The sequence below is a fragment of the Ostrea edulis genome, chromosome 2, assembly GCF_947568905.1.
Source record: "Ostrea edulis chromosome 2, xbOstEdul1.1, whole genome shotgun sequence".
NCBI classification, from domain to species: domain Eukaryota; kingdom Metazoa; phylum Mollusca; class Bivalvia; order Ostreida; family Ostreidae; genus Ostrea; species Ostrea edulis.
Window position 1 is genome coordinate 30,228,545 of NC_079165.1, and position 26,437 is coordinate 30,254,981.

Sequence of the window (26,437 nt, forward strand, 5' to 3'; positions counted from 1 at the left end):
TCATGTAAAATATTTTTATTGTTAACAGTCATTCATTTGATCAGAAACAGAGAAGAAGAAAAAACAACAAACAACCTCTCACCCTATAATCGAGTATTTCACCCCCACCCTCTCCAAAAGCTACAAGACGTAGATTCAGCATATAAATTTTCAATGTTGAAAAGTGGGTTTCTTTTTAAAATTGAAATAACGTTGGAATCCTGACGTGGAATCTATGCTGACATTTCAACATATAATTTATAACGAAAATGCATTGACTTTAAAGTCAGATATCAGATTTAAATGTTTCAGTATATGAATTGATACATTGTTCATATCATACAAAATGTACAAAAGTGGTTATTACTTATTAAAAGCTGTAACTTTACAATATTATATTAAACATGCTTTAAAAGAATGTTACGTCCTCAAGTTGAAAAATATTCTGGATTTCTAATGGTATGATAACGTGGAAAACCGCGGTAAATTCAATGTGGAAAAAGTGTAGCACTTCCACTGACAATGTTTCAGCGCTGAAATTTAAAATACCTAAACATTGATATTTCATCGTTCTTCAGCGTTTTGCGCCTGCTGTGCGATGGTAATAATTTTTAGTTTAGATAGTATCTATGGGTCCGATTAACGGTTATGGAATAGATAATATAATCAGTATACACACACATTATTCAAATTGTATAATAAAACAAGAGGTCCATGGGCCACATCGCTCACCTGAGTCACCTTGGCCCATATTTAAAGATTTTCCCTATATATACGAATGGAAAACTTTGACCCAACTTACCCCCGGAGGGCATGATTTTTACAAACTTGAATCTGCACTATCTCAGGAAGTTTTTATATACATGTATATGTAAACCTTTATGGCCTAGTGGTTCTTGAAAAGAAGACTTTTAAAGATTTTCCTTGTATGTTTGTACGTAAAACTTTGATTCCCTATTGTGGCCCCATCCTACCCCCCGGGCGCCATGATTTTAACAAACTTGAATCTGAACTATGTTTGGAAGCTTTCATGTAAATTTGTGCTTTCCTGGCACAGTGGTTCTTGAGAACAAGATTTTCCCAATATATTTGCATGTAAAACTTTCATCCCCTATTATGGCCCAATTCCACCCCGGGGGTCATTATATTTACAAATTTGAATCTGCACAATGTCAGGAAGCTTTCATGTGAATTTCAGCTCTTCGGGACCAGTGGTTCTTGAGAAGATTTTTAAATGAACCCACCCTGTTTTTGCATTTTTGTGATTATGTCCCCTTTGAAGGGGACATAGCCCTTCAATTGAACAAACTTGAAAGTCCTTCACATAAGGATCCTTTTGGCCAAGTTTGGTTGAAACTGGCCCAGTGATTCTGGATAAGAAGTCGAAAATGTAAAAAGTTTACAGACGGACAGACAGAAGAACAGACGACGGACAACAGGCAATCAGAAAAGCTCACTTGAGCTAAAAAGAAATTAACAATTCTTACAATGCAAAATAAATTCAATCGGGTTCAACCCAACTTCAGGAGGTTCGGAACAGCTGTCAGTGATTTGTTGGGGTTGTTTTTAGTGGGTTTTTCTCAAGCCTACCGAAATTGGGACCATATGACGCAAAATGCTCTCACTTTTACACACATCTACATTCAAATGATGTGTAAAATGACTGCGATGAAGTCTACTCGATATATTGATACAACAATCAGTACTACAGAGAGTATACGTTATATATAGCATGGAGGATCACTCCATACAAATAAGCAATAAATCTCAGCTTTGGAAATTAATACATGAGGTCATGGCCTGCGACGCTTTACGCCAGCATCCTTCGTGTGCCATCATTTCAATTGGTAAAGATATCGAAGCTGGCAAAACATTGGAAATGTAAATATTGCCTCATGAATACTTAGTATGCTGGAAGTAAAGTTGATAAAGGGTTTTGTCTATCTAATTCCATACGGATGTTTTCATTGTGGGATTTTCCTACCAAAAGAGGATTAATAGCAATCCAGTGCTGATAGTGTTTAACAGTTAATCATTTATTTGAAGTGAACGGCAGTGTTACCTAAGTCACAGGAACCGATATTTATTTTGTAACATCTATACCATACCACCCCCTGATGGTATAGAACCTAGAACCTTACTATTATCATTACAGACAAAATTACCAGCGTAAATACATATTAATTGCTAGAACCAATCGAAAAGGATTGCTCAGAGATTCGGTGAAGGCGTAAGTCAAAATACCCATCCGAACCGAATGATTAAATCTCAGCTGAGATTAGGCTTCTGGGTCAATCACGACATGCAAAAATGTACGGTAGGCGTTGGTACAATACCGAACTCACACTACATAATTGTCTAGAAAACTGAACCCCTATCACATGGTACCAATCGCTGCACTGTATCGAACCCCAAAAGAGATGGGTTGAAGCCAGTGAAATCTAAGAAAGTGCTCATAATTCAGTTCGATCTGACTTCGGCGATGTGTAAATCAAGAGTTTACATCAGCGAATTTCCTCCACTTTTGTTTTGATGTATATGACATTATTTTTCACAAAACCATTGTTGCCTTGAAGACGTGTTAGTGGCAAAAACAACGGACATCCGCTGGCAATGTTCATATCTGTTGTTGGACATTTGAATGAAGAACTGTTCGGGTCTGTTCGAAAAGAATCTTTGATGTGATTTTCACCATTCTGATCATGCACTGTGAAAACAATTCGGCGTGAGAAAGGCCAGTCCAAGATAGGATCATATTCTCCTCTCATGATGGCGAAGAATATTGACACGTGGGTATTCTTTCCCATGCCATCTCCATTTGGATATATTCTGTACATAAGAAAACAAAATCAATCAATCGCGCATACATATCTGTAAATAGGTGTTTCAGTAAAATTTATTTCATTGCGATTTTTCAAGGGGGTCCAACCTAAACTAGTGGTTTATCAGGTGGTCAATATTTTTTAACATTTAACAACGAAACTGCATAAAGTAGGCAAAACATGTATCTGTATTTCAAACCAATTTCAAGATTCGGGTCCCTGCCACCCCTTCCCTCTAGACCTGCGCTTGTTTAAAAATGAAAATTTTGTTCAAGGTAAGGTGTTTTAGTTTTAGTGAAACCAAGTACAATAGTTCTTTTGGACTGCCAAATTTAATAAATTTCTTTTTCTACAAATATTGAATAAATTTTAAAAAGTAAAACATACCTTACACACATTTTGTAGCCATACTTAGAAGTATAAAATGGTGGGGAAAAGATGCTAGTGATCACTCCCGAAACGGCCTTTTCTCGATGCTCTTTCCAGTTGTCCAGTCGCCATACTAATTCGCCATTGTATGAAGCCACTTCACACGAAAGCAATCTCTGCGTTAGTTGTGTAACTTGAACATCACTATTCGCCAGTTTCTTTTCTAACTCCATGATTTTCCGTGTTTTTTCTTCATTCAGTTTCTTGGCATCTTCAATTTCCTTCTTATTTTCATCCAAGACATTTAAAATTCGTTCTGTCTCTCTGTGTAGAGTGGTGGCAATCCCTTCAAAAGTCCTCACTTTAATTTCTAATGCAGTGACCTTTGTACTGTTTTGTTGGTCGCTTCCATTGGGCGATTGTTCCACGTTTCCAGACGACGCACCGCTTTCTCCTGTCTGCTGACCGGCTTCAATGTTTCCATTTAACCGCGCTAATTCTTTCTTGGAAACCTCTGTGGTAACCAGTTCTCTAATTTCCTCTACTGCTTTCATTATTTTTTGGATATGGAATCCAGGTTTCTCCTCAATATGACTAAGAAACCGCCGTCGTTCAACCTGTGGGAAATGTGGCTACTGTAGTATCTTACAAATTCAAGTAAAAACAAAATGTGTTCGTGAAACACTGATGCCCCCGGATTACAACAAAGTGGAACTTTAAGCCATGAATATTTGGACCAAGAGATTAAAGTTTTTTGTTACAGAAAGACAGGCCAAAAACTATGTTCCCGAATCTTCGATCATGGATCAAAAAAGTATTGATCGCGCATATCAGTGAATATGAACAAGAGGCCCATGAGCCACATCGCTCACCTGCGCCACCTTGGTCTATAGTTAAAGATTTTCCCTATATATCCGCATGTAAAACTTTGAGTTTGATCCCTATTATGACCACAACCTACTGCCAGGGGCCATGGGTTTTACAAACTTGAATCTGCGCTATGTCAGGAAGCTTTCATGTAAATGTAAACTTTTCTGGCCCAGTGGTTCTTGAGAAGAAGATTTTTAAAGAGTTTCCCCATTTTATTTGTATGTAAAACTTTGATCTCCTATTGTATAGCCCCATCCTACCGATTTTAACAGAACTTGAATCTACACTACACCAGGAAAGCTTTCATGTAGTATTTTCCTAGACCAGTGGTTCTTGGGAAGAATATTTTCAAAGATTTTACGTATATGAATATTCCTATGTAAAACTTTGATTCCCTATTGTGGCCTCACCCTACCCCCGGAGGTCATGATTTTAACAAACTTGAATCTGCACTATGTCAGGAAGCTTTCATGTATATTTCAGCTCTTCTGGCTCAGTGGTTCTTGAGAAGAAGATTTTTAAATGAACCCACCCTATTTTTGCATGTTTGTGATTATGTCCCCTTTGAAGGGGGCATGACCCTTCATTTGAACAAACTTTAGAGCCCTTTACCCAAGAATGCATTTGGCCAAGTTTGGTTGAAATTGGCCCAGTTCTGGAGAAGAAGTCGAAAATGTGAAAAGTTTACAGATGGATAGACGACGGACAACAGGCACTCAGAAAAGCTCACTTGAGCTTTCATGTCAGGTGAGCTAAAAAGAGGTTGAAAGAGTATTCAAAGTGAAAAGAAAAAATATCCTACCGCTTCACAGCCTGCCATGCAAGCTATGCTCTGATTTGGACATTCGGTATTTTTATGATCCTGCAACTACAAAAGAAGCATATCAGTATAAAATCTTGTATGTATAGTCTTCCACTTAAAATGGTTATGATCTAAAGAAGTCTTCATTACCAATGAATATGTAACCAAGCAACATACCATTTCCCGCGCTATTTTCTTTTTCCCACAACTTTCGCACTTCACTGGTTGTTTCGGACAATCTTTCGTGTGTTGCTGATATAAAAAAAAAAGTTTACAATGCATGAAAATCTTCGTTACTTTGTGTTTAGAACGGGAATATTCTATGCAGACACACATATATATACTTATATATAAAGGAACTTTACAGTAATATTTCAATAGTATCCCCTGGTCCCCTAGCTAGTTAAGTGTTTGAGAAATCTGTAAAAACAATACCGCCATTTGATCCTGAGTGATGTCCAAGGAGCAATATTTGCATTTCAATTTCCTTCTAGGGCATGCATTTTCCAGGTGAGTTTTCATTTTATTCACTTCCACCGACTCGCCACAGTTTGGACATAACACGGGGCGGTATTTACATTCATTTGCGTGTTTCTGAAATACAATTGTAAAAGTTTATATTTCATTCTATGATTCAAGATGGAGAAAGAATTTTATAACAAAATTCATAAGACAATCAAGATACCTCATAATCTCTGAATTTTCCTGTCCACGAACAGCCCGGATTGGGACAATTTGCTTCCAAACTAAACATTTCTCTTCGCAATGCATTATCAGGAAAAAGCTGCAAGAAACGGAAAAATACATACAGCTACTTTTGTAAGAATCAAGCACGGGGTGATTCATTGATGATACTCTCTCTCTCTCTCTCTCTCTCTCTCTCTCTCTCTCTCTCTCACACACACACACACACACACAAACACACACATTAACTATACTCTTAGTTTGTGCCAAATGCTCAAGAAATTATAAGAAAGAAAAATAACTCTGAAATTATTAGAAAGGACTAGGTGTAACTACAGCCATTTGATGCCCATCCTCGGAAACTCACAGTTGATTACTGTCCGTTTCTCTCTCATCCATGATGGAGAGAGGAACGAAGCGTAATCAACTGCGGGTTTCCGACGATGTTTGACGCCCTGAATTTTAAAGACTCAAGACCCATGTTGGAATATTGTGAAAGAAAATGAAAATCCATTTTCATCATAACTGATTCCTTTGTTGAATATGACGTCACAAAGTATGTGATGTTATACATTTTCCAGAAAAAACTGAAGTTTTCAGACAATTTCTCAAAAATCGGTATAGACCGCATGCGTCGACCTAAACAATTTTCTTGTACATTGTATATGCAATATTTTGCTATACAAATTAACATTTAATTTGATCGCCGTCAGCACAATCGGTTCATTAAAAAACCCCACACAAAACAGGATGACGAAATTTGGTAATCTGAGAGAACACTCCAGTATGTTGTCTAAAATCATGACCACAATTAATTCCAAAATAAATTGTTTAAATACATTATTCGTTTAATCTCAAGCGGGAATATAAAAAATAGCATGATATAGAATTTTTACCCTTCTTTATTCCCATGGGAAAAACCCCCCACCCAAACCCATATAGTATGACCCCGCCTAAGCCAAACAGGGTCATGACTTAACCTAACTTGAATGTTCATGTACCATGCAAATTTCTCCTATTCTAGCTCTACTCTAACCCCATGGTCCATATTTTTCCCTATACATTCTGCCTTCGGCTCAGGTAAGCTAAACACTAGAGGCGAATACAAAATTAGCCCCTTGGGAAAAATTAACCCCTCCAAGTACTACATATAGTAAGTTTGCCTCCTTTCGATATACCTGGTCTTTCCTGATGATGCTGTAGTCTTCGTTGTCCACGCCCTCCTCTATACACGACTTACACTGGATCTGGTTTCCAGAACTATTGAAAAAAAGAAGAAGAAATAATTGGTTGCGATTGTCAGGCCCAATTAATTAAAACATTTACAAAAACAGAGGCAGGACCAGAGAGGGTTGACTTTCCCCAGAAAATTTGAACGATCGAGAGAGACTGATAAAGAAATGTCTCATATTCAAACAAGAGACCCATAGTCACCTCGGCCCTTCTGTTGTTCCGATGTTGTGATTCTTAAAAGATTTTTTAAATATCTTATTCCCAAGAAAAAGTTTGACCCCATATTGTGACCCTTAGTCCCAGAGGGTTATGACATAATCATGATTTTGATAAACAAACTTGAATTCACAAAACATGTGGATTCTTCAACTTTGCTTTGCTCTGGACCCATTGGGGGCCTTAAGGCGGCCCCCAAACCCCCTGCCTATTCGGGCGTCCACATCAAAAGTACCCTGGCTACGCTCCGCCTACCCCTGAATTGAACAAACTTGAATTTGAAATATTTGAAAATACTTGTCAACATGTCTACCCATGACTCTACTGTTGTTGAGAAAAAGATTTTAAATGATATTTTCCTATCTATTGTCATATAAAACTTGACTCCCCTATCGTTACCTCCCTATCTATTGTCATATAAAACTTGACTCCCCTATCGTTACCTCATCCTAATTCTATTGTCATATAAAACTTGACTCCCCTATCGTTACCTCATCCTAATTCAGAAGGACTTGAATCTGTACTACCCAGGGAAGCTTGCATATAATGACTAATCATGGGCCTGTTGTTCTCGAGAAGATTCGAAAATATTTTCCTATATAGCTGCATGTAAAACTTTAATGTCTTATTGTGGCCCCACCCTATCCCCGGGGCCATGATTTGAACAAATGTGAGTCTATTCTATGTCAGGAAGCTTACGTGTAAATTTCAACTTTTCTGGCGCAATGGTTCTTGAGAAGTAGATTTTAAAAAAAAAAAATGTTCCTATATATCCGCATTTAAAACTTTTACCCCCCTATTATGGCCCCATTTTAGCCCAAGAGACCATGAATTGATCAAACTTGAACCTACTCTTTATCAGGAAGCTTTTATGCTTTCATGTTTTCTGGCTCATGCAGTGGTTCGCGAGAAAAGATTTTCCAAGATTTTCTCTATACATGTATACTTTGATCCCCTATTGTCAGGAATTGTATCTTTCCTGGCTCAGTGGTTCCAATAATTCCCTATACATTCCCATGTAAAATTTTGATCCCCGGCCCTAACCCCCACTGTGCTCTACCATACTCCCAGTGGCTATAATTCGAACAAATTTTCAATTTACACTATGCCAGGGAGTTTTTATGCTTTATCTTTACTGACCCAGTGGTTCTTGAGAAGATTTTTAAAGGACCCAATCCTATTTTTATTTTTTTTTCCTTTTTCGATTAGGCCAATATATTCTTTGAAGTTGGTATAACCCCATCATCGGTTACCCACGGGTGCTTCTAATCGATTCTCTCATCATCAGGGAGCGTGTGTGGACTCAAGACCGTGGTTTGCGACGATGGTATAACCCTTTACTTGAACAAACTTGAATTCTCCTAACTCGAGGAAGATTTGTACCAAATTTGATTGAAATTGATCCAGTGGTTCTGGAGAAGAAGATGAAAATGTGGAGTTTACAGACACACAGACGGACAGAAAGACGAGCTTTCACCTCAGGTGAGCTAAAAAGCAAAAACAAACCATTAAAAAAATATAAAGGAGAAGCTTCTTAAAACGGAAAAAAAAAAATCAGAAGTTTCGGAGGAGCGGTCTCTCCTTCCTTTGGCCTCTACCAGGACCCTGCCTTTTGTGGCTCCCAGGGCCCTGCCTTTTGTGGCTATCAGGACCCTGCCTTTTGTGGTTACCAGGACCCTGCCTTTTGTGGTTACCAGGACCCTGCCTTTTGTGGCTCCCAGAGACCGCTCGTGAATTTCCCCCTAATTGAAAATCTGGATCTGCCCCAGTCACAGCATTGAACTTACCTGATAACGACGGAAATACATTCCTTGCAGAACCTGTGACCACAGTAGCTCTGGACCGGGTCTCGTAGGACTTTGTTACACGTGTTGCACAGAACTTTGGAGTCGAATCCATTTTTGAATATTTTTGTTGGGTATCCCCCTTCATGTATACCAACCTCCGACATTACAAATCTGAAATTGAGGAAGTACGAGTGTTATTTTTAGCATCCTTAGTTAAAATATGAATATCAATATGAAGCAATTTTAAGGAAGTATCAGGATTTTCATGTCTCATTAAATAGTGTTTAAATAGAGTTCAAAATACAGTACATAAGATGAGACAGAGAGGGGGGTTACGCATGTAATTTGTTGATATGATTACTAATGGTTATAACAAGACATGTACTTTTTTTCCCTATCCAGTGAAGAAAATGATCGCGATCCTGATATACGTCTTACATAATATCATAACTACAGAACTGTAGCTCTCCAGGAAAAATTCTAAATAGATCGGAGACCCTGGTCTATTAACAAAAAATTCCAAGAGAGCTAGTTTTGCATGAAATGATTTTACATGACATGTAGATTATATGCACTTAACAATTATTTACAAAATACTCTTTCTAATATCCGATGTGTTTGAAATGCTTTCTACATTTTGAAATCTGGGTAAGTAGTGCTTAGTTGATCCACAGGCACTCGACGTTTTAAATATCTATAATTTAAAAAAATTGTCTTCCTGTAAACATAATATTATGTTTACAGGAAGACAATTATTTTTATCATAGATATTTAAAACGTCGAGTATTATGTTTACAGGAAGACAATTTTTTTTATTATAGATATTTAAAACGTCGAGTGCCTGTGATCTGATCATCTCATTTAACACAGTAGCACCTTGGCGCTATGTTTTCTAATCATCTTAGCTAGGTCTATAGATATCATCTTGCATGTATATAAATTGTACAAAAAATAGCACTTATATGAAAAGAGTAAAATTCAAAGTTAATCACAAAGCATTATATATAAAAACATGGTTAATAAAGATTTCAGCAATAACTTACACCACATGACTCAGCCAGAATATGCAGACTGTAGTTTCTAAGGAGAGCTAAATTAACATAAACTCAAATAATTGAAGACATCTTCAATTATAAAAAAGATATCAGTTTAATTATTACGCACAATAATTGAATTGATGTGCGCATCAAATCAATTATTGCTTTCATGCGCGCCACAATTGAATTATAAATGCGCGCGTCAATTCAATAAATTGCTGTCTGACTTGTTTCATACCTATTGTTAGGCCGTTCTTGGCACAGTGATTTTAACTACGGATAACTCCGTTTACCGAATCAAAATATAGGGCTCGCGGCAGTTGTGACCAGTCGACAGGAAATGCTTACTCCTCCTAGGCACCTGGTCCCACCTCTGGTATATCCAGGGGTCCGTGTTTGCCCAACCCTCTATTTTATATTGCTTATAGAATTTATAAGATTGATCACTGTTCGTTATTTTCACCTTTCATGAGAGCAATAATCGATTTTGGTGCGCGTATGAATTCAACTGATGAGGGCAATAATTGATTTGATGCGCGCATCAATCGAATTATTGCTTCCTTCAATTCAATTGCAGCTCGCATTAATTCAGCAGAATAATGAATTATATCACCAATTCAATTAATGCGCGCAATAATTCAGAATTGAAAATATCATTAATTTTTTTAAGAGGTCTTTAGTTGAATTGTTGGGCGCAAATGGATTGATGACACATTTGTATCTTCAGATAATTAAAGATATCTTAAAATTATTTGAGTTTATAAGTTTCTGGATTTACGATGCTTGCATATAAAGAATCTCTTTGTACAATGCAGTACTAGCCCTCTTTCTACTGTTATGTGGTTCCTAACCTGTTTCGAAATGAATAACTATTTTGTGTCGAATTACCTACAAGATATATTAATTTCTAAACCTTCCACTCATATTGCATGAAATTCTCGAATTTCAATTAAAGTACAGAAACTATATCAAAGAAATTATACCCCAGCGATTTCGCAGTATGCGGGCCAGGGGAGCAGCTTCGTTAGGCTCGAGTAGATACTCGTGCCTACACATAATTTATGATGTTCATAACATATATCTTATGTAAAATGTGAAGATAATGAAATGTTTAGGCTTTTCTAGTGTTTAATTAACATATTTATTTTGTTGGATATATTTCTTCTTACACTGTATCATCAAAAACTTCATCCAGATGATAATGGTAATTTTAAGACCTTAAAAAAATCAAGCTTTAAATTGAAGAATTTATAATCCGTGAAAATTAAAACACAATTTCTATAAATGTGTTTTGGTTGACTCCGGTGATAGTATCGTGGACAGAAACTTAAAAGTGTATTGCTTTGGGTATCTTAAAAGTGGAATGAATCTCCATCAAAAATCTGATTTCGGATAATTTCAAAGTTGAAATTAATACTTTAAAATGACCTCAATGCCACAGCTTTCAATGTCCATCAAGGTTAGTACATGTATGTATATGTATGGATGTCTAAAATAAAAGATTTTAAAAAAAATACCGTCTAAAAGTATGTTTTCCAAATACACAGAGAATAGGAAAAATGCAAAGTCTTTATCGTTTGAACCATTTTCCCCTTATTGATTTAATAATATAGATTCTCAATATTGAAGAACTATGATCACTCAGAAGGATATTAACACTATGTTTCTACATGATCACGTCCAATAAACCTCCAGATTTCGACCAATCGGTACGATATGTTGTAGAGTAACGGAATTAGTCCACGTTTGCCAATTGCAAATAATCATAAAGGGAGGGGGGGGGGGGTCTACTAAGTGGTCGTGTATCCTAAAGAACAGATCTGGGAATTTGGTACAATGTACCGTACGCGTCTTTTCCAGCCATCTTGGTTGAGATACCATCTCTGGATGTCATACTTGAGCATATTGTTTTTTATTTAAACTTTCCGAATCAGAAGGAAAATATTTTCACAAGCAGTCCGTTCAGGTGTACTACTACCGATCAGACTTGCCTTTTAATGAAGTGACAGGCCTCTATGAAAGTCACACGATAGTTTATACCTATCATAATGAACTTGATACCCAGATTAGCGTGAATCAGTACCCCCCCCCCCCTTTTTTTTGACGCCCACTCCCAGCGGGAGGGAGGACGGTCCACCCCTACCCCGCACCACCATCTTTCGGTGCTTCGCATCTCAGTGAAAGCTACTGTTTTATGAAATTGCCTACACACCAAAAGTGCTAGCCACGGCCCTGCAGGCCCATAAGAAAAAGTGCTAGCCACGGCCCTGCAGGCCCATAAGAAAAAGGGGACAGTTGTTAAGTATGGCACATCGTTTTTACAATTATTCCTCTTTAAAGATATCGCATAATTTTTATAAGATATCTTGTAAACGTTATAAGATATCTTATAAAGTTTATGAGATATCTTATAAAGTTTTGAGATATCTTATATCCTTTATAAGATACTTTATAAAAGGTATGATCTCATATTTTTTTCTTTATAGGATATCTCATTAATTATATGTGATATCGTATATAGTATATAAGATTTCTCATAAACTTAATACCAGATATCTCATAAACCTTATAAGATATATTATTAACGTTTTTGATATAAATCATCTCATAAACTTTTAAAAGATAACATAACTTTTATAAGATATTCTATAACTTTTATATAAGATATCATTTAACTTTTATGATACATTTGTATATCTTATAAAAGAAAGTTTATAAGATAGCTCATATATTTTATAAGATATCTCATAAACTTTATGAGATATCTTGTTTAATGTATAAAATATCTTATAAAGTTTATGAGATATCTTGTATAGTTTATAAGATATCTTATAAACTGTAAATTATATGAGATGTTTTATAAACTTTATCAAGTATCAAATGAATTTACTTTTATAAGATATCATATAAAACATATCTGATATCTTGTATGTATTATAATATATCTCATAAAGTTGATAAGATATCTTGTTTAATATAAAAGATATCTTATAAAGTTTCAAATATCGTATATAGTTTATAAGATACCATATATATTATGATATTTTATATGAGATATCTTATAAACTGTAAACTATATGAGACATCTTATAAGATTTATTAGATATCTTATTGATAGAAGACATTTCATAAATTATTAATAGAGGAATAAAAATAGATATGTATTTGAAACAACTTACCCCTCCTTCCCCTCGATTTAGAATTTTACCCCTTTTAGTTTATCTATATACTGATGGACAGGATAGATACTGAGGATAATCTTATAATAACTGAGATCTAATAGCTGAACATTTATATAGGTACAATGTATTCACCAAGTTTACATAATTCCGTAAAAGAACCCAATGAAAAAAAAAAATCAAATGTTTCATCAGAGGTAAGTTTGTATAACGGATTACCAAATTGTAAGTTTATATAATGGAGAATCATGTTACTGGTTTTCAGACTGCCACCACCTTGAAAAACGATGTTACGTCCTCGTTGTTAAGAGGAAGTCAATTGGACCTAAGCTAATCTACACTCTGGATATTTTAAAAATAAACAACAGTAGCCTATATAATGTCATAAATACTTACCAAATTCAGCTTTTTCTACTCTCCTTTAACTCATGCCAGTGTAACTCGTAGCAGAATATTACACAATATTCTTAAATAGTAAGTACAATCATGTACTTCAAGTGATGATCTAATCTGACAAGTTCTTCTATATTTAGGTACTGGGTTTTTGAGACTTACCTTTATATAAATATCCCGAATTTCTGTGCGAGGTGTAATCTATGTATAAAATTCATAACAAAACTAGATCTTTTTAGTGTTGCTGTAACAAAACACTTCAATTAACAATATCTTCTTTTTATTTTTTGCCTAATAACGGCATTATTAGGCCTACTCAGCTCAAATAATATTTTTTTAAAAAATAAGTTTGCGAAAATAGAATAATTTTCTAAATCAGTGATTTTCTTTTGAAAGAATACATCCAATTATGCTGACATTAAAAGAATAAATTAGAGTTTCAGTTCTCAATTAAATAGAAAATAACTCTTTCTTACCTCACACACCAACGGCCAACCAGACTAGTATGATTAAATTTCTGTCTATTTTTAGAGCAAATTTTCCCCTTGGATATATTTAGAATTTGGATTTGCGTTGTTTATTGTGTTGTTTTGATGTAAGTGTTGTATAAAGCTAGGCTGGACCAATCCAATTAGGACTAACTACGTCGTACATAAAAGATACCAATCTTAGCCATCCCAACCCGTACCCGTACCCGATAACCTTAAATTGAGTCCCCCCCCCCCCCCCCCCCCCCCCACTTCCCAAAAATATATCGGGATCGGAAATCCAATTATTGCTTTCCTAATGGCGTCTGAAAGTGAAAAACCTTTGGATTCGAAAACGAGAGATGCTCTGACAGAGGGACTGATAGACTTGTTAAAACCATCGGTGGAAGAAATAGATGAGAAAGTCAAAACAGTCCGGTAAGTATTCTGATCGGTCTAAATAAAGAAAATGTCAAGGGGGCGTGACTCGGTTTTCACGTCCGTTTGCTACATATTGTCACGGCATTGGGTTTTGGCCCAGGATTTATCTGATTTTTATTACACTTTAAGATAGAATAATAATGCTATCAATACGGCTTACATTACATAAAACAAGTTTTACCTTCATGATATTGATTTACAGAAAATGTATTTGCTTTTCGATTAATCAGATGAAATTATTGAGAAGAGGATCTTCTCGTGCACATACTATCCATTTATGATAGTGATAGATACACGATAAGTACGTGTGACAAATCATTGTGATTGTAATGGGAAGAAGTAGAGGTAATTCGATTTATAATTGCATATTAAGATTATAAACAGTCTTATGAAAACAATCCATTGAAGCATAACAAGATAACTCTAACATTGGGACGTTTAGTACTCAACATTAATGTTAATTAATTATCAATTAAACAAATTAATTACTTGAAAACCCCAAATAAATGTATATGTACAAAAATTATGATGCAGAAGTAGTGGCATATTTGTCAATCAAAAACTATCTGCTCAGTACAAGCAAAGTCAACTCGTACCCAAGAATCTGGTTATGAGTTGACTCCTCCTCTTCAATTGATGACAACTCATACCCAGGGGTTTCATTAATTTTAAAGGCTGGGGGTACCTCCTGAGAATCAGGAGGTACCCCCAGCCTGTGGGCGAGGGGTCTGGGGGCCACCTAAGGCCCCCAGTGGGTCCAGGGCAACGCCCTGGTGGGGGGTCTAGGGGGGGCATACCTAATTGAAGACCTACGGGTAATTGAAGACCTACAGAAGACTTACAGAAGACCTACAAAAATGTGGGCTATATAAATCAAAACTAATATGATTTTCTGATTAAGCATGTCTCAAATATAAAATAAACACAAACAATTTTGATAAAAATATATTTATAAAGCTCAGTATGGGGAACAGTTTTTTTCTAATAGACGACCTAGTGCAAGAGCGATAACTCACGTAAATATATATCTACAAATGTTATGCATTTCTTTTATTTTTTAATATACAATTTTGAAATATTTTCCCTATCTTTTAATAAAGAAAATATACAAGAAATGATTATTAATTGAACAGCTGATTTGCAAGTATGACATTTATACGAGTTATCGTTCTTGCGCTAGGTCGTCAAGAGAGAAAAATAGTTGGCACTACCCAGCTTTGAAAATACACTTTAAAACTTATTTTTATCAAACATTTTTGTTTATATTAGATATTTGAGACATGCTTAATGAGAAAATCATATTAGTTTTTATGTAAATCGAATATATTTTTGTAAGTCTTCCATAAGTCTTCAATTACCTGTAGGTCTTCAATTAGTCAGGCCGGTCTAGGGGGGCGAAGCCCCCCAGAAGCTCCTGGGTTTTCAGCATTTGATACTGCTATTTTTTAACTGAATTTTGTGTTAAAAGGGCTTTTTTATCTGTAAAATTGAGGGTTAATATTGGTTGAAACATGATGTTAAACTGTTGTGACATGTTTATTACTTAATAAAAATGCAAATATTTTAAATAAATGATGTTGTAAATATGAAAGTTTTTGTTTTCTTTATTCAAAGTTGAATGGAGTGCAGTCTCTTTGACTGATTCATTTTCATATTGTTTTGGTTTTCTGTGGCTACAAGTATTTGCACATGACATCATTTTGCTTAGTATTATGATTTTTGTTCTAACAACTGAACATGAAATAATTTTCATTTGGTTAATTCAGATCTTTGATTGATTAAAATTTTGCAAATGATTATGACACAAAGTACTGTTTCTTAAGATTCATCATTTTTCAGAAAAGAATTTCATTATTTATTTTTACAATGGACAGTTTATACAAAAAACACTTTCTGTTTTCATAACTATTTGTAAATTTTGAAATCTGTGCTGATTCAAAAATTTGAATAAAAAAATAAAACATACATTTATGAGTTAAAAACACATTGGTAGGTATCGAAACGCTGTATTACGTTAGTGCAACCTCCATTTTTATGGAACTATTTTGTCTTGTCAAATGTATTATTTCACTTTCACTTCGTAACTATGGACTCTACATTAAAAAAAACTAGCGAGATTATAATGATGAAAATCTGACATTGCACAAAGAACAGAAACGTGCCTTTTAGTCTAGTCAATCTATGATTTAAATAACATGACCTAGAACAAGTTGCAACAGAAAGTTTCTTGGGTTTTTAATGAAGTTCAAAGTGATCTGATCATCATATGAAAAATCGCCAAAAATCCAAAATGAACTTTATAAGATCTTTGGGGAGAAAATACGGAATTTCGATTAAAAATCGCTGAAAACTGGAAAAAGTCACTAATTCATTTACAAACTACACCAGAAAGTTTCTTAGGCTATTTTTATGTAGCTCAAAGTGTCATGATCATCATATGAAATATTGACAAAAATCCAACATGAACTTTATAAGATTTTTGGGGAGAAAATACAGAATTTCAATGAAAAATCGCTGAAAACTGGAAAAAGTCACTAATTTAAATCATTTCATTGTTAATGCAATCTAGAATATTTTATGATTTTCCAATTAATTTTTAAAGCATTTCATTAAGATAAAATAAAGACATAATATTTCTTTTCATAAAAATATACGAAATTCCCATTCTCAGAAATTATTAAATAAGCAATTTGGAGTTTTGAAGAGATTGTGAAAAATACATAAAGAATATAATAACATGTTATCAGTAATAGAGTAAAAATACATTATAGTTTATTCAGCTACTCATAGTCTTCAAGATCGGAATCCAGCTGGTCATCAAGAGTTGTTGTAGACATATTACAACACGTATTTCCTCTACACTCCGTGCAGGCCACAGAACACTCCAATCCGTGTTTTCTACAGTTACAACGATTAGTTTCACAGTTTTTCTTGCATTTGCAGTATATTGTCTTTAGAAGTTCATCAGGTGCGGGTGGTAAGCTCGATCTGATTGGGAAGCACAAGTTGTTTTCAACTGACCACCCCCAATCTTTCGCTTCCATACCATCTGCTTCGCCGATCCATTGTTTTAATTGTAGAAATACTCGCAAGATATGAAACTTCGCGGCATTGGAGGTCGGAGGCAATCAGTGTACCTCAACAAATTTCGAGCTTGTCATTACTTTTGCTGTAAATTTTCTGAAGCGAAGCAGATTAAGACCCTCATGTGGCACTCCATTATAGAGACAAACTAGTGCCTCTTCTCCTATTCTGCTGGCTTCCTCTTTTGAATTCGCATTCAGAAACTTGTTAGCAATATCCTGGAAATAAGTGCCGTTCACTGCTTTCTTTAAGATCTGTCCTTTCCCTACACCAAAGAAACGGGAGGTGGTATCGCATCCTAATATAGCATGAACAAACGGCAAGATTTTGCACAAGTTCTGGCCCATAACAGTTTTGGCTTTCTTTAAATCCCATGTTCTGACTTTCCTTGACGACGCCCTCATTTCAGACTGGAAGATTAACTTTTCATACGTGACATCCATGTGATAACATAGCAATACCAAAAGATCTGTGTCTTCCCCAACTAAGACTGTATTGGTAGTCTTTGAACTCTCCACTGCTGCCTGTGCGATTAAAACAGCTGTGTCATCCTGGGCATGAATAGCTTTACAGCCTTGAATAGAGAGGTGCTTTGCAAGGAGTGTAATGAAATTCTGCTTGTTCTTTCTTTGACTTGAAGGGGGTTTCCTCGTGAAAGTAAACTTTTGTCCCATAAATCCCCTTCGTCCGTCTTTGATGAGTATGATCCTTTGTCGAGGGTCCATTTCCATAGCCATCAAATACAACAATGGCATCACCATACCTTTTCCTGACATACGCAACATACATGTTGACGATTGTCCCAAAGGTCGCTCCTCTCGGCCATGGGATGCGGTGAAGCAAAGATCCTCCATCAAGAACATACTGCACGTCTGTTGTCGTAGTCATATATTCTGCGGAACAGTCTCCGAGTGCCCATAAGGCTTCAGCAAGGTTGGATTTCTGGGGTTCTCGCATGACACCTGATGATTCAAACATGGAAGAGGGAACATTGCTCAGTTCATACTCGAAAATCCTCGAAACGTCTTCTGTTATATTTCTTGCGGCTGTAATAAGTCTTTGAAAGAGAAGCTGAGAACTAACATTGAGACTGTCACCCTGTGTTTTAACTTTAAGCTTTTAATTAAGAGTCTTAACTTGGAGACTTCTTTTAAATGATATTGAAAATGCATTCTGGCCCTCCATAGAATTGACGATGCTCTATCCAACGCTAAGGGCATGCTGAACATTTACTTCATTTGTAGCCGTGACGCCAGTCTCTATATTACGAAGAGATACATTCTCAGAGAATGGGTTTCTCTCGTTGAGAAACTGAACGACCGTCCTCAAATCTCTATTATCCCATCCTTGTGTTGATTACTTGTCCCGTACTGCAAATTTTCAACTCTCTGCATGGCAGAATTTATACCGGAACATGCCGGCATTGACAATAACCACTGTGCTCTCTGCTGTTCCGACATTCCTTTTCCTCTAGTCATCCCTCCTGTTGTTTTTATGCTCCTCATCAGAGTCTGCTCAATGACCAAGTCACTTGATATTCCTGCCCAATACCTATTGCTTCTTCGTATTACATGGTTTCCCTCGCAAAACTTCTGATATATGTCTGGATGATCTTTTTCTAGTAAATCCATTTGCTGAAGATAGCAATATGCAGATTTAAGGTACAGATTATGACCTGTTGCTGCGAAGAATGGAAGCATTTCTTGTACACAGTGAAGATGCAAATGCCAATTTCCAGTTCTTTCTGCCTTAATGAACCTCCTCATAATGTCAATCATGTCCAGGTATTGGATCCATAACTTGGCTGTGGGGTATTTTGACAAACGCTCCATCTCTTTTCTTACCAGGTGGTTGATTTCTGTTAAATTTTCATCATGTAGGACATCATCTATTCCTATTTTGTCTTCGAGGATCCCTGTATATAGTGTTAAAGCTTCCTGAAATCTTCTTTTAGCAGTCAGATCACCCGAGTCATTGTTTGATTCGTCATCATCTCCAACATTTAGGTCAGCGCTCTTTTTTGTAGTTGACGAGGTTTCATCACTGTCAAGGGTTTGCAGAGCAGGAACACCAACCAACCTTGAAAGCATTATAGTATATAGAGCACAATCTACAATAAAATGCCCTCGAACAGCTCTTGACACAGCCTTCCCCGTCATCATGTGCTCTATTGTGGTTGAAGCATATATGTTTTCAAGAACTTCAAACAGGCCAGTTGACTGCATAACATGGCCGATACAACCAAGGAAACTCATTTGTGTATGGAACCCTCCAAGTCGTAGGATTGCTGCTTTCAGTGGACTGTCATTTGGTTCACTTTGTATGATCATCAAAGCCTTCCAGTATAGGGGCTGGTCGAATGTGATAATTGGCGTGGCGGAAAGATGGATTCATATCGATCATTGGCAAGAAGCAAATAGACGATTGGCCGGGAAACGCTTCTTCTTGAATAGTTTGCATGAAGCCTGAATACATCAGCTTTCGTGATTGAAGTGGCCACGATACCTTTAAAAGTGTCTCTAATTCCTCTGTTGGGTCTCTGCACTTGAAAGATCTTAATTTTGCCAGGGTGAGCAGGGTTGTTTCATAAGGCGACTTGTAGAATTTGATTTCAATTTTCCCAGATTCCACGATTTCCACAGCAGTTGCATTTATTCTTGGAACAGGGTCTGTGAAATCGACACCCGGAGTGATTGTAGCGATAATTCCCATTCCGTGGAATGTATCGTGACCATCCAGTGTCTTCAAATTGTGGTCAACGTTGTCCGCCGTAAACTGAATATTGCTGTCGATGATTTCATCAGGTAAATATGTTTTCAACGAGACAGCTGCACTTGACTCAAATTTCAAAACCTCGTTGTAAGAGGAACTGAATCCAAGATTGTACAAAACATCAATCAAATACTTGGATGCAAAGTGGTGATGTAACTGGATTCCCAGTCCAATCTGAAGTGGTGAAAGGAGCACTTTGGGTCTCACAGCTTGCATAATTGCCTGCCCTATGGATGAAGTTTTGACCGCAGACTTTTTCCCTTCGAACAAAATATCCATAAAAATTTGTAAGGACTCCGGAAGAAATTCCTGGTTTGCGGACAATGATGACAATGTTTGAGGATCAGGATACATCTGCTTATTCGTGGGAACGCTTTTAATATCGCTTAAAACCAGTTTTGCGGCCGTTTCAATGATCCTCCTTTTCCTTGTTTTTAAATCTTCTTCTTTTGGCTGAGTATAAAACTCGTGTAGTATTTCTGATGCTGTAGTTTTGAAAGTAACAACATCAGCTTTACCGTTGATTTCGGAAATTACAATGGCAGAGCCAAAGTGTTCAAGAAGTTTCTTCTTCATATACTTGGTACTGTATGGTTCTTGGCTGCACATTTCTGACATTTTCAGCACTAAATCAGTCACAGTAACCTGTTCGTCATCATTGTCTTCTAACCAACTCACTGTTTTCATGAAAGCATTCGTCTGTGTAATATTCGGAGGTCTACCTTTGCCCAACTTTTGAAATTTCACATCCAGGCTCTGCATCTGTCTAGGGACTTGTCTGCCAGTTCTAAAGTTTGTACTGCATATTTGATGATAAACGGCATCCACAGCTGGAAAATCTCGCCCAAATTCGATTCTGTCAAGTACGCCTTTGCCCCACTGATCATTTCTTTCATATGACATACCGCTCGTACAGCCATCTGAAAGTCGAAAGTTTGTACTTGGAAACAGTCTGAACCTCTTTTCTTACCGTCGACTTTTGCCGGTAGAGTACAAAACAGGCAATGATCTTTAAAGGAAAAGGCATTTGTCAGTGATCGTAGCTGTCTTGTTTTATCTTCCAATACAGAGTTTTGCTCAGAGCGGCGTATCTCTTTGTGGCGACAAAAATCTCTCCTGCATGATTTATGAACACGTTGTCCTGGCCTTATTGAAATATCTTTCTTGAGTGTTTCGCTTGCTTTCTTGATACCATCACATCCCTTCTCCCTGAGTAAAACAGTGTTTTCTTCATCGTCCAATGAGTCTTGGCAGAAGACACAAATTTGGATTTGGCCTTCCATTTGTTTTATCTAAAATTGAAAAATTATATACTATTTTAGATATAGTTGAAACAGAATAAATGGTATTTTTAAATATCCATTTCATAACCATAAGATTTAAATTCAATAAGATGAATGTGGCTTTATCAAAGAAATACATGTTAATGCATACAAAACTTTAATTAACCAATAATCCCGACAATTGAACATCAGCAGAGACAAAATACGGCTTCAAGTACTTACTTATCGATCATACCTTCGATCTAAGAAGTACAACATGGATTTCTTCCGATAGATTCCCGTATTTAACCTGGACAATAGACGTTTAAATATTATTGATCTATAACAATAGTATTATCATTATCTTTTTTTGTCTATTACATTTTTATCATTATTGTTGCAGTGTAAGAAATCTATGTATAAATATATCGCATCATAAACTTTTAAAACATCATTTTATTGAACGAACGGTGTTCCATACAAAAATATTTTCGTCAGTATCGTTAGTTTTATTTTACGTGCATATTTTATTGAAAAGAGATTATAATTCAAAATAAATATTCATTAAATGAATTATTCTTTGAAACTCTGAAGATACGCTTATGAAAAAATGTGTACAAAGCGAATTTTGTTTGAGAATGGTGCATTATGGGAATTTCATCTGCTTAGTCTAGTTTTTATGTATTATTTGTCCTGTTTATCAATTTTAAAATATTTTAATAGACAATGCTATGGTTTTGAAAGGATGGGTTGTAGAAGTTATCAGAAAACAACATCAAATTTGACTTTAAACTAAGGCACAGTCACCATTTCCAATTTACCATCTTCGGATGATCATAAACAATTTATCTACGGAGGATCGCACGGGACATTCGAAAGTTGAAAAAACAAACAATTTTAAATTTCAATTTTCATTGTTATTACATGGAAATTTTTTGGCGATTTTTTATAGAGGAATTTATGAACCCAAGTGAATATAGTGGTATGTTTAAAATTTCTGTTGCAATTTGTTCTGGGTGCAATGGGCTATTCACTGGACTATTTCTGTTGGAGTCAAAGACGTCATTTAGTCCAAGCGATATCATGTGTTTAGCCGAACTATTTATCAGACGATAACAGAGGTGAAAGTGAAGCTTGCGTAGCGCGCCCTCTGGTGAGAGAATGCGGAAAAAGCTGTCGAAATGACGCGGACCTCGAAGAGAGCACCAAAACAAACTCGATCAACCGAACGCAACGAATAGAAAGTTTTCAAGCCAATTTTAAGGCTTTTATGAAGAAACTTACGATTAAAAATATTTTACAATTTTTTTTTTTGCAAACGATTTTTTCTGCCGGTACTTAATGCAATTGTAGGCGGGTAAAAGTACTGGGTACCGGCTCTTAATGAAAGCACTGATCATACCTAAGCGTTACAGAGTTGGGCGGTTAAAACCGCCCCTGGTTTTAACCAGTGGTTTTAACCGTCCCGATCAATACTCACCAAGTGGTCAATACTGGTCAATAATGGTCAATTGTTATAGGTAATTTTTGTTAAACTAAGGAATTTGAACAGAAACTTTTACATCTTCCCCAATTCAACAGTCATTTGTGCATTATTTATTTAATATTATGACTTATAAGTATATTATAAACTGATAGTGCATGTTATGAATTACTGTACAGTATTTACCAAAATGGTGACTTAAACATTTAAAATAAATAACACAGACTATAATGACCAAATAATTTTCAATCGACCAGTATTCACCAGTATTGACCGGTTTTAACCAGTATTGACTACCGGCCCGATCAATACTCATATTGACCACTTTTTTGGCAACCCTAATTTGGTGATATGTCACTTATATGCGCATAGATATATTGCATTATGGGCAGATTCTTGGGTATGAGTTGACTTTTGCCTTTTGGGTACGAGTTGACCTATTGGGTACGAGTTGACCTATTGGGTACGAGTTGACGTGGGTACGAGTCGGTTAGGGTACAAGTTGACTAGAAATCAAATAAATGCATCAGTATTTTCTATATCCCAAATATTATTAAGAAATATACATTTTGTGTGAACATTTGTTTAAGTTGCATTTTGTAAATGAAAATAATTAATTATTATATGACTTTGTGATTTCTGTATTGCATAGTGAAAGTCAAGTGGAACTTCGTCAACATATTGATAGCTTAGCAGACGGTGAGTGTTATTTCGAATTTCTTGTGAAATAATTTTTGATATATTAAAAAACAATTTCATGGGCTACAAGACCTACTAACATTACACCAAAATCTATTGGCAGCCTTTACATCTGAAAATGCTTTGGACAGTTGATTTTTACATAAAACAGTGAATATTGGTGCTAGTAGATTTTACAGAAGTTATTATCAGCTTGTTTGATAGGGGCACTCATCATACACAGTGCAGTTGTCAGCTGATTCAGCTTACCAATATAAACACCCTCATACAGAGAGTGTGTATAAAACAGCTGAAGCTTAACTGTAACATCATTTCCCTCATACAGAGAATGTGTACAGAACAACTGAAGCTTAACTTTAACATGTACATGATGTGCAGTTCTGTATTGAATCTGGGGAGCAGTGGTCAGGGCGGCTGCAAATTCTACGTCCAGATCCTGAGATGTCCATCTGCATCCTTCCACCAGGCACTGTAGAACTGGCATGTCGAATGACGTCAGATTTCCAAATTAAAAGTGTGGGTTTCAGGAAGTGGCTAATGACAAGGACTGTGGATATTCCACGGAAAATGTTCAATTAGTAGCAGGGTTGTCACCAACGCAAGAATCTGCGTCCAAGATGCAGAAAATCCATTTAGGACGCAAGTTTGTCTGATACGGGGAGTCCAGCGAACCCGTCATGGACTCCGAGTAAAAATCATAATTTTACTTAGAAGCCCTGATATTGTGTATTAATTAAAACTCGTAGTAGGAAAAAATTTAGGTAAAACGTTATACTCTAGTGAACTGAGTCCCAATCCGTCTTGTTTGTTTAGCGTCAGTCAATTAGGTGTGAATCAGAATATAATATTCAAAAGATAATTAGATAAAATGTAAAATGAAGAACATTTTGTCAGTGGCAGTTATTTATTTTTATTTCTTTATTCAATTTTACAAATCAGGATCTATATTTTTAAATATAAATGTTTGTCTTCCAGTAGTCTAGCCATTTTTATTGGTATCGAGAGTAGCATAGTTTGTAAACTTTGGTAGATCGTCGGCAAACAACACTAGTACGCATCTATTTTATCACAATAATAATTTGATTAAAATGCTGTTTGATATTGAATAGGGATGTTGTGATGATTGGAAATTCAGGGAAGTAATTCTGTTGGCATGGGCAATTAGTCGTCTGAGGCCAAGTCCCAAATGATTAAAAATAAATCTTAGAATTGATATGTTTTGTACTACTTCCATTTTAATTGTCTTAAATAAAAAAAGACTCATTAGATATTCATGGGACTCAATAAATTTTCATGGGACTCGATCATCAAATTTTCATGGGACTCGAGCTGCTTAAAAACCATGAGTCCCAGACTCGACTTCAATAATTTCTAGTGACAACCCTGTTAGTAGCAATCTAATTAAAATTAGATCCTTTGATCCGCTCACATATACCGCTTATGTAGCGATATACCTGAGTGGATCAACATATCTAATCTTAATTAGATTGTGTTAGTAGCAGTCATAAATAAACATCTATATCTTCCTTCTTTATTGATCTAGAGGATGACTTCTACCTGAAATAGACATGTACAATATAGTTATCAGTTACATGGAAAACTTTGAAGTGCATTTTCCTTTTTTATATAGAGAAATTTAATCTACTAGATAAATTTTGAACATGATAACATATTAGCGTATATATATTGTGGATTAAAGTTGAATACTTTCATCAAAGAAAAATCATTGAATTTTTCAAGTTCCTGAAATATATATGTGTGTATCCCTTCTGATCAGAAAATTTTCTGCCTTATCCTATTTGCAGTATACACGTACAAGTATTTTCATTTGGATGTGTAACACATGTTGAAACAATACAGACTTACAAGTAATCTTTACATCACATTTGTTGTTTAAAGAAACAAAAAAACAAAGGGGAACAGTCATATTTTGGATAGACAGTTTCTATTACATTATACATTAGCATTTGTACAAAAAGAATAAATCTTACCTCTATGATTATAAACTTATTTCACCTCAGTATAATAATACCAGGTTCATTTGTTGGGGGACCATACAATCATAGGTGATCCCCATCTTAATCAGTAGAAACGCAGTACCAGGCAAACAGTATACCATATAGCAGTTTTTTTTTTCACGGGTCTAAAATTTGACAATTTGCTGGCTCAAAGGTATGCTAATTTTAGCGGAATAAATTTTGGTGGAAAAGGAAAAGTTATCTCTCTTGCAAATACTGAAGTCGCAATTGGGTTCATATTTGGCAAGTGTAATTTTGGTGGAAAGCTATCGAATTGCTAAAATAAGCCAAATTTATCACTTTGCGGAAACAGTCTGCTATACAGTATAGGCTGAAAAATAAGGATTTATTAAGTTTTTTAATTATATTTATTACTTTTAGATGGAATTTTGCCTCTATGATATACTAGCCTTTGTGGTTTAATTACTCCAATTTTTTTTTTATTTAAGTTCAAGATTGTTATTGAATAGATTGTCACAAAATGACCGAGGTCGACCCAGAAATAAAATCTAAGAAATTTGTTTTCAAATATTTAATAAGTGTAATTGAAATAATGGTAATGGTCTCCAGTCAGTATTATGGTGAGAGTTGGTCCTGCCTCGTGGGTCCATATTACACAGAGCACTGGGATGGTTCTGAATCCTTCCCTAAAACATACATATACAAGGGCCAGTGGTCTCCTTGTCCACACAAAAGGTTTATGGTCAGCTCAAGGACCCAACACACTGGTACTAGTCACTGTAGGGCCTATACACAAACGATGCACACTTAATACACTGCACACATTTAGCACTGGTGGCTATACACTCAAATACATAACTTAGTTTCATGTTAGAAATG

The 26,437-nt window shown here is 35.8% G+C and overlaps 2 protein-coding genes across 4 annotated transcripts in view; one reads left to right on the top strand and one right to left on the bottom strand.

Moving 5' to 3' along the window:
• LOC125678257 (TNF receptor-associated factor 2-like) lies at positions 1-13,922 on the bottom strand. Of its 3 annotated transcripts, XM_048916555.2 has the most exons (10): positions 13,848-13,922; positions 13,534-13,572; positions 8,763-8,933; positions 6,705-6,786; positions 5,528-5,626; positions 5,278-5,436; positions 5,020-5,094; positions 4,843-4,908; positions 3,189-3,787; positions 1-2,808 (listed from the first exon to the last, which is right to left on the bottom strand). In XM_048916555.2, exons 3-10 carry the CDS (start codon positions 8,924-8,926, stop codon positions 2,484-2,486), a joined length of 1,569 nt encoding a protein of 522 aa, XP_048772512.2. In that variant the 5' UTR covers positions 8,927-8,933; positions 13,534-13,572; positions 13,848-13,922; the 3' UTR covers positions 1-2,483. The 3 variants fall into 3 exon arrangements, with proteins under 3 accessions (XP_048772512.2, XP_048772513.2, XP_048772510.2); XM_048916556.2 differs by lacking the exon at positions 13,534-13,572 and having other exon boundaries at positions 13,848-13,912; XM_048916553.2 differs by lacking the exons at positions 13,534-13,572; positions 13,848-13,922 and adding an exon at positions 13,375-13,518.
• The window catches only part of LOC125678259 (SNARE-associated protein Snapin), a 17,869-nt gene continuing 5,006 nt past the window's right edge, over positions 13,575-26,437 (top strand). Inside the window, exons 1-2 of the mRNA XM_048916561.2 lie at positions 13,575-14,276; positions 23,533-23,579. Coding sequence (XP_048772518.1) covers positions 14,158-14,276; positions 23,533-23,579 — 166 coding nt within the window. The 5' untranslated portion in view covers positions 13,575-14,157. The remainder of the gene's footprint in view (positions 14,277-23,532; positions 23,580-26,437) is intronic.

What these genes read in the sequence shown, in the direction of transcription:
- LOC125678257 (XM_048916555.2), bottom strand. Translation starts at nt 8,926, where the DNA reads ATGTCGGAGGTTGGTATACATGAAGGGGGATACCCAACAAAAATATTC. An exon ending in GCATCATCAGGAAAGACCAG is followed by an intron (nt 5,627 to 6,704) that starts GTATATCGAAAG and finishes CGTTTCTTGCAG; the next exon opens with CTTTTTCCTGATAATGCATT. An exon ending in GCATGGCAGGCTGTGAAGCG is followed by an intron (nt 3,788 to 4,842) that starts GTAGGATATTTT and finishes CATTTCCCACAG; the next exon opens with GTTGAACGACGGCGGTTTCT.